The sequence below is a fragment of the Aplysia californica genome, unplaced genomic scaffold (genome assembly GCF_000002075.1).
Source record: "Aplysia californica isolate F4 #8 unplaced genomic scaffold, AplCal3.0 scaffold00080, whole genome shotgun sequence".
Lineage (NCBI taxonomy): Eukaryota > Metazoa > Mollusca > Gastropoda > Aplysiida > Aplysiidae > Aplysia > Aplysia californica.
The window spans coordinates 895,255-903,765 of NW_004797350.1; the positions used below are offsets into that span (position 1 = coordinate 895,255).

Consider the following 8,511-nt stretch of genomic DNA (forward strand, 5'->3'; position numbering starts at 1 on the left):
AGGTAGGAAAGATCTACACCTAGCCTTCTCGGGCAAGGGCGAAAAATCTCGGAGGGCCCGTGTGCAAGTTGCGCACGTTAAAGATCCCTTGGTGGTCAAAAATCGATAAGAGTAGGCTTCGGCCGCCACCCGGGCAAAATTCAAAATTTCCTACCAACGAAAAAGTATTAGGTGTGTCCCGCGCGCTCATATGACCTTATGCAGTTGCGAGCGCCGTAAAACCCTATACTAAACAAACAAACATAACGACCGCCAGATTTCAACGGGTCATGACACTGTATTTAGAAATTGCTATGCTAAGATTACAAATGTCTATCTGCTCAGTAACTAGTTTTGAGAATTTTGACGTTAAAAAATGAGTTTTACAACATGTCAAACTTGTTCGAATGCAATTCCTTGAATACCTTGATAACGACTCCGAATAATTTTACGATTTTGAAAGACCAGATAGAATTAACCATTTGGTTTCTGACCTCAAGGTCTTATAGTTATAGTATCTCGAAAATGGCCAAGAATGTCACAGATAGAAGGTTGTAATTCTAAGGGAGCGATGTAGATCGACGTTAGTGCCACATTGTAACGCCAGTTGCGCGCACCCTCCTCCGATACAGAGCCTGTCGTGAGTGCTGATCACGCCTTTAGATTGCTCATCACAACTCCACGGGCTCTCAAGTAATTAATCGCATGTGTGATGATACCTTGTGAACCGTGATAAACCCCCTCATGACGCAGACAGAAGACAAAGGGGAAAACTTAATTTCCTACAAATTATTGATACCTACAAGTCGCTATTCACAAGTTTCGTTGCTTATCTAACAAACCGAGTAAGGTGATGGGACTCCAAAAGATTATTTGGGTGGGAAATGTACGCAATGGATTTGGAAAAATGTAATATTTGCTTTTATAGCGAACTTTACCTTACCTTTCCCCCTCCAAGGACAAAGAGGACAACGAGGTTAAATAGCGATAAGTACAGATGTTTGTTGGTTAGGGAAGTTTAGTTTGTCTGGATTCAGCAGAAAAAATATAACTTCGTCGAAAAAAATGCAGGGAGAATATTACAAGAGATTGTAGTTTCGTAGATTTATGTTAAGCAAGCCAGTGGAAGGGACAAGGGACGAAATCTTTGACCCCAGTTTTGACCCGATCTTTTCAATGCTGAACTGTTTCGAGCGAGCCTTCAACGGGGCATTCTTTAACTTGAACTTAAATTGATAAAGGAAAGTGTTACGGCTCTCTAACCCTGGGGAAGTCCTCTCAAAATGCAACGATTAATGCGGGGGCCACACCTCTATTGTCAGGGAATTGACATCAAACGCATGTCAGACAAGAATGGTAACCAGAAAATCTACTGTTTTTGACCGGAGAGTGTGGAGGTGAGGTAAATTAAATTCAAATAAGGACAGAGGTGGTCGGCGTTAGCCAACAGATTATAAAGAAAGCAACAGAATAATTATTGCATAGTTTTGACGTCGTTTTCAAAGCACCGTGTTCATTATAGAAACGTGAGGTTTGATTAAACACCCGTTTCCCAAAGGCACATATTAGTTTAGGTGGGCGAGTGTGTTTGTGGGCGGGGGGAGGGGAGAGGGAGGTGTAGATGCCACATAAAAACTCCACATTCAACAAAATATACAAAAATGCCCGTAATGGTGTTTAGAGCTGAGGACAGTGTGCTGTGTTGAAACTTATATTAGAACTGAATCTAAGTATAATAATTTTGAATCTTTTTAATGTTAACTTGAGTTGGGCCGAATCCCTTAGAAGTAATTAAATAAATCATAAACATGACCAGTAATCTCAACCCTTCTTATCTATTTTCAACCCACCCTAAAACTAAAACGTTACAAAAACCACCGACATAATCAGATCTCGAAATGTTTGTGAATACTTTCTAGATAAAATAAAAGAAATAAAGAGAAGAAAAAGAAATAGTCAGACGCACCATTACATCTTATTTGATTCCAAACATACCTATGATGTCTTTCCTCTGGAGCAAAACATCAAGGCAGTCAAGATCAGTTGGGAGGAAAGTAGTACAATGTACTTAGGCAATTTACCTCCTCTATGTCTACAACTCAGACAAAGCTGTGCCACGTGCCACGCATACTGCTTTGACCACGTCTGTCAAGACGCAAAAGGCCACCAGGGAGTAAAAACAACATTTATGTCAGTGCTAACCTATCGCTACCTCAGAATTGCAAAGTTCTATCAGACATTTTAGGCTGTTTTGGGCTACTAAGGTCAAAAACCATATGCTCTATCTGCTCTATCAAAATCGTACGGTTGTTTTGAGTCGGTATCAAGATAATCAAAGGTTTGCATTCCAACAATCTTGAAATATTGTGAAACTCCAAACTTTCTACGTCAATTTTCTTAAAATTACATGTCGGTACTGAGCAGATCTAACTGATTCTGAGGTAGCGATATATTCACTATGGACATCGAGGAAGGTTGGGGATGAGGGAAGAGACGTGGTTACGGTCGAGTGCAGAGAGCACGTGAAAACGGACAAGTACAGTAGCTATCAGAGTGGGGGGTCACTGGTCCACGCCATTGAATAAGACTCTGTCACGGGAGCTTGACCCCGCCTGTAGGGGTCAGAGCCAACCGGGCTGAGATATATACGACGGTCCAGTTGAAAAACCGGGATACTCGAACAAAATTCTCCCCACACGGGAATCTAACTCGAGTCTTTTGCTTGCAACGGCAATACACTTTACCGCATAATCAGATACGCCAGCAGCAGTGATATTGGTGTTTAAGTGTTGCAGCTGGTTTGCATGGTTAACATCGTGTTTTATTGGCATATATTCCCTGTCTTGCAAACTCAAATAGTACTGGCACGTCACATGGTCATTTTGGCTGGTCAGGACTATCCCTCACAGAAAAACGCAAGGAGAGAGACGAAAAAGCAAACTACGGAGACGATGAAAAGAAAAGTAGATCATATGTGTATACTGGCTGTAACTGGAACATCATACTAGTACTCATATTGGTTCTACGCAATGAATTGAGAAAGGGGGAAAGGGAGAGATGGAATCCTTGCTATTCATAAGTTACAACATCTCTATCAAAGGGATTGCGTCCTTGCTCCGTCCTAATACTAATAGCGACTCTTGCCTCTCTCTCTCTCTCTCTCTCTCTCTCTCTCTCTCTCTCTCTCTCTCTCTCTCTCTCTCTCTCTCTCTCTCTCTCTATCTATCTATCTATCTATCTATCTATCTATCTATCTATCTTGATCTCTCTCTCTCTTTCTTTCTCTCTCTTTCTTTCTCTCTCTCTATCTCTTTCTCTCTCTTCTCCGGGGCCTATCTGCCACAGACTCCCAAAACCCTACAGAGTGTGGCCTTCAGTAAAAATCTGTTTGTGTTAATTTATGAAGATCCGTTTTTGTAAAAACAAAAGAAAAAAAAAACACAACTTCAAGGACATCTATTTGGCCGAGGGCTCTCGTGGCCTAGAGGTTAAGGTGTTGGCCTCTCATTCAAAGGTCCCGGGTTCGAATCCGGGTAGCGACCGAAAAATTTCCTTCGCTAAAATTGTCTCCTTTCACCTCCTTTTCTGCTCTCTAGCAATGTTCTGTTGTCTGCTTTCTTTTCCACTTTCTGCCCCCACCCCCTCAACTCCTTTGCCCCCTCCTCTGGGCTCCTGACTCTTTCTGCGGCCTTTCTAATGCTACTCCTTGGCTCCTACTTACTGCTGTCTTTCTGCCACACCCCTGATCTTCTAGTAGGAAAGATCTACACCTAGCCTTCTCGGACAAGGGCGAAAAATCTCGGAGGGCCCGTGTGCAAGTTGCGCACGTTAAAGATCCCTTGATGGTCTAAAATCGATAAGAGTAGGCTTCGGTCGCCACCTGGGCAAAATTCAAAATTTCCTACCAACTGAAAATATTAGGTGTATACCGCGCGCTCATATGACCTTATGCAGTTGCGAGCGCCGTAAAACACTTTCCAAAAATAAACAAAATCTATTTGGCAACACGGTTTCCAAACGTATCTTCACGCGAGTAGCTTGAATAAACACTTGTAATAGTAATAGTACCAGGTCTAATCAAAATGGTTGAAAACAAGAAGCTCAAAAAATCAGAACCGTAATCGTGGCGGAACACTAAAGGATCTTAAGACGAAAACAATTCCACACATAAACCTGAGATAAAAAGAAACAAGGTTCATAAAGCACAGGCAGTTTACAATCAAAGCCATACAAAACGTGCTAAAAGTGCGAAGCTTGGCGTTTTAATGTGATGTGGCTCAGGACAGAAAACAGTAAAGACATGTCGTGTAACCTGATATCTGAAAACAACGCTTCTCTGCGTGTCCTCATGAGCTTAAAGTGCCACGATTTGAATAATTACATTCCGAGAATAGTAGCCTAGGCTTATATTCTTTGTTTAAACGTCACGAGAACTTTTCCTGGACAACTGGACAATATTGATGTGGCCGAGGCTCCCACCCCTTGGAACTGACTTTAACATTTGTTCAGTGTATTAATTATTGAAGAGTTTTTAGATTTTACATTTGATGAAAAATTAATACCTATTTATATAGCATATCCAAAACAAGGTTGTAAGATTGAATTGATACAATTCTTGCTTTTTTAAAATCTGAAACATTACTAAATTGTTCCTCTCAGTCATAACTGATCGTGCTTCCTACTGTGACGTGTTAAAATATCCGAACGTCACTATGGCGAGGAGAGCAATGCCGACAGGGTTGCTGACCAGTATGAGAAACGCCCAGCCTAGAGCCTGCAGAACGGTGATGAGGCAGAAGGCCACAATGGTGAGGACGATGATGGACAGAGTAATGGGCAGGGCCACGATCTGCAGGATGATGACGAAGAAGCTGAGGAGGGTGCGGGTTATGGGTCCACAGTCCTGTCGGTCGCAGGCCTCGATGAGCGTGTCCAGAATGCCGGATATGAGGAACAGGAAGACCACGCTCAGGACGACCAGGATAGGCAGGAAGAAAAAATGGTGGCTCTCGTTTTCCATGACCTTGAAGGTTTCTCTTTGCTTGAAAAAGAAATGGCAAATTTGACCTACATATAAATTTTCAGGGCTAGATGAGAATGATCTAGTAAAATAAGGGATTCTATGATAGACGCATTGTTGACTTTGCTCTTTAAAATGTCAATAATAACAGATGCTTCCGTGGCACGTGATTGGTCACCGGTTGTTCTTTCCTAATTACTACGATGACGATGATAGTGATGATGTTATTATTCTCTTTATCTCTGCTTCTCGTGCCTGGAGATGTGTTTTCAGCTGCTACTGTTTTTCTTTACTTGTCTGTATTCCTGTTTCTGTTGGTGGAATGCACAGTTGGTACCAAGAAGGCTGTTCACGGTGATGTCTTGGTGTGTTTATACTTCACAAAGGTTTGGGTGTTAATCAATGTTCATTTTCTTTTGGGACGAAAACGCCACCGCAAAGAAGATGTCTTGATCAGTGTCCCTTGTTGAGTTTCCGTAGTTTTACTCTAGCTTCGTTTTATTTTATCTACGGCTTGGTGTTAAAAGAAAGATCCTTTTGTCCATCCTCCAGCCCACTTTTCCTTCGTTTTTCTGTGCCTTGTCTTCTATGTTTGAACCCCAGCCGTTCACTTCAGTCGACCTCATGGGGATTGAGTGCCGTTACTTACGGCTGGCTAGTCCCTGCATCCTCGCTCTCTGTGGATTCAAACGTGAGAACATGTTGGCAAAGGGTTAACGAGAACACATACTAATACACGAGCACAAGATTACAATGATTAGTCTTGGTAAAAATAAAAACGTAGGACAGACATTTCTACGTACTATACTTTATGGATGTAAGAAGGAAAAAGAGCTTTACGAAAGAAGTCGTTCTTTAGCTGTTGTTGGGTCGGTGTCTTCGTTTGTTTTGTTTTTCTTGTAGTAGGAATGAAGTTCTTTTTATAGTACACATTATATATATGTACATAAAACCTACATAATATTATTGTTGGCCAGCTGTTCAGATGTCCTGTACAATTTTTTTTAATCTATTTTTTTGCAGTATGTTGATTTGTGGTTTCGGTAGCTTGTGCTTAGGGAACCAAGAAAGGATACATAGAGTTTATAATTGTTAAATTAATGAAAAAATCTCTCTCTCTCTCTCTCTCTCTCTCTCTCTCTCTCTCTCTCTCTCTCTCTCCCCCTCTCTCTCTCTCTCTCTCTCTCTCTCTTTCTCTCTCTCTCTCTCTCTCTCTCTCTCTCTCCTGAAAAATGTTGCTTTCTATAAATGTTAGCGCCGTACTAATATCAGTTTGTGTATTCTGAGAACGCAGCATACTATGGTCTTACGCCAGAACTCTGGGTTATCCCTCACTTAAAGCACGAAAAAAATCGACCGGCGAGTCTTCGTACGTAAGTCAAATTCATCAAATAGGTATCACAGGAGTTCCTCATATGAGTAAAACATAGAAAGACATTGAACAAGGACACCTACGCAAATGATAACTCGGGAAATGTGTTATGGATCTAGGTTTTGTTAGTCTCATGCAACACTTGAATGTGAATCTTTCTGGTTCGAAAACTTAACAGGGCGTTTGTAAATTTGGGGTGTTTATTGGATTTTGAAGTCTGGTTTTCTTTAAATGCAGTTATTTTTACGCCCCCATCGGGACATATTGGATCATTTGATAGGCAGGCTTCCGACCCTGTTTGTCACAGGTACACAGGCTGAGAGGGATACAACATCCCAAAAGAAATCCTGAGATACAGGATAAAAAATGTTCCCCACTCGGGAATCAAATTCGGGTCTCCTGCGTGCGACAGCGACTCGCATTTAACCGCTATACCACAGACGCAGGTTTGAAGTCTCTGTACTCACGAAGATTAGATCTGATGGAAATCTGACGACGTTCTGTGGTCTGACTTTTGAATGGCCTACTGTGGACATAACGGTCTTCAACCCATCTGGCTCAATCTGGTTGATCTGAACGTGTGCTTTTTCAAACAAGAAGAATATTGTAAACTGACGTAACAGGAGCATTTTCAAGCTGGTGTTGGGCAACAAAATTAGCTCTATCTGCGATGTACATATTCGAGGTTCGAGTGCGAGGAGATTTCGAATTATTTTTCTAGTCGGTCCTGAAACGGTTCTTCTTTGTCCGGTGCCCTATTGAGCGACGAAATGCTCCACCATCGAAATGACCCTCAATGTTTATCCAGTAGGGTGTTAGATTTTGTTCCGTACATGACCCCTATTTGGATGAGGATGAAATATTTGCTGGGATAAAAGCTATAACATTTTACGAGCGTTTGCATATTAATTAACGTTAAGTTGGTGGGGGGGGGGGTTGGTTGGGTATTTTTTTCGTATTTCTCTCAACCTCGTTTTATATATGAAATTTTATGTTAACTTAATATGAGAACAAAATCGTTTTCGCTTAGAACATCGCTTTAGTTTGTCACTCTCTCGATACAAGACAATCGTCTTCGAGTTAGAGGGGCAAAAATTACAATTAGCTATAAAGTGACGAAAGTTGAGAAACTACTATTGTAAATATTGCACATAGATCTACTAATCCCCGACTCAGACGTTCATATCTTTGAACTGGGCCTAAAAATGCGCAAAATACCGTAATTTTGTCATGAACAGGCGGTATAACAGTGGCTTTCGGTCTTCCATCATGATTTTGGAAGCCATCATGACATTGGGTATAAGCAAAGATAGTACATAACAACACCTAGCCATTTTCTCGCTTATTTAGACTCTTTGAATGTAATCTAGATTCTAGATATTCTAGATCTACAATCTAGATCTAGAAATCTAGATTTAATAGTAGTCACTGGTTAAGGAAGTACTCCCGATACAAAAATTAACAAAACCTCTACCACTTCCTAGCATTATTATTTATTAATCAAAAATAATACTGCTACAGTTTAAGATATAGATCTAAAACCTTTGAACCCACCTTTATTGAAGATTGCAGCATGATTTACTTCATCTGCATCTATCAAGGCGTCAAAGCAAAGATTTAGTGGACGCCATTAAAATTTCTTCTAATGGGAAGAGCTGTGCAACATCGTGCGCACAAGGTCTTTGAAGCTGAAAGAAGCATTGCACACTTGGCCTACGCACCCCTTGCTTGATGTAAGATAGTAGTTGAGCTGGAGGGAGTGATGCTGTTATTTCCTGTAGTCATTGTTGTTATTTTCCTCATCATCATCATTTCTGGAAGTATAAAGAGAAAAAGAAAAAGTAGATGGAGATTTTGGGTGCTTCTTAAATTTCAAGACAGTATTTTTATTTTTTTTAAGCGTTTCGACGTTTCGCCCTGTTCGGGCTTTTTTTTTTTGGGGGGGGGGGGGCGTATAGGCCCTACTAAAATTTTCTTAGAGGTAGCTGAAGACATAAACTGTTTATTTTTTTGCTCTTACCCGAATCGGGATATTTACACATACTTAGAAAAATTTTGCTGTTGAGAGCCTTCGGCAAAAGACAGGAGTATGTGTGCCAAAACTGAAAATATAAGATCAACGCGCTTTTTGTATCTCATT

The 8,511-nt window shown here is 41.0% G+C and overlaps 1 protein-coding gene across 1 annotated transcript; it reads right to left on the reverse strand.

Annotated features, from left to right (window-relative positions):
• Window positions 1-4,219: 4,219 nt before the first annotated feature.
• Window positions 4,220-8,118, reverse strand: LOC101863497. Its single transcript, XM_005094348.3, has 2 exons — window positions 7,926-8,118; window positions 4,220-5,676 (listed from the first exon to the last, which is right to left on the reverse strand). Exon 2 carries the CDS (start codon window positions 4,997-4,999, stop codon window positions 4,658-4,660), a length of 342 nt encoding a protein of 113 aa, XP_005094405.1. The 5' UTR covers window positions 5,000-5,676; window positions 7,926-8,118; the 3' UTR covers window positions 4,220-4,657.
• Window positions 8,119-8,511: the final 393 nt, after the last annotated feature.

Coding starts and splice junctions, on each gene's coding strand:
- LOC101863497 (XM_005094348.3), bottom strand. CDS start 4,999: ATGGAAAACGAGAGCCACCATTTTTTCTTCCTGCCTATCCTGGTCGTC.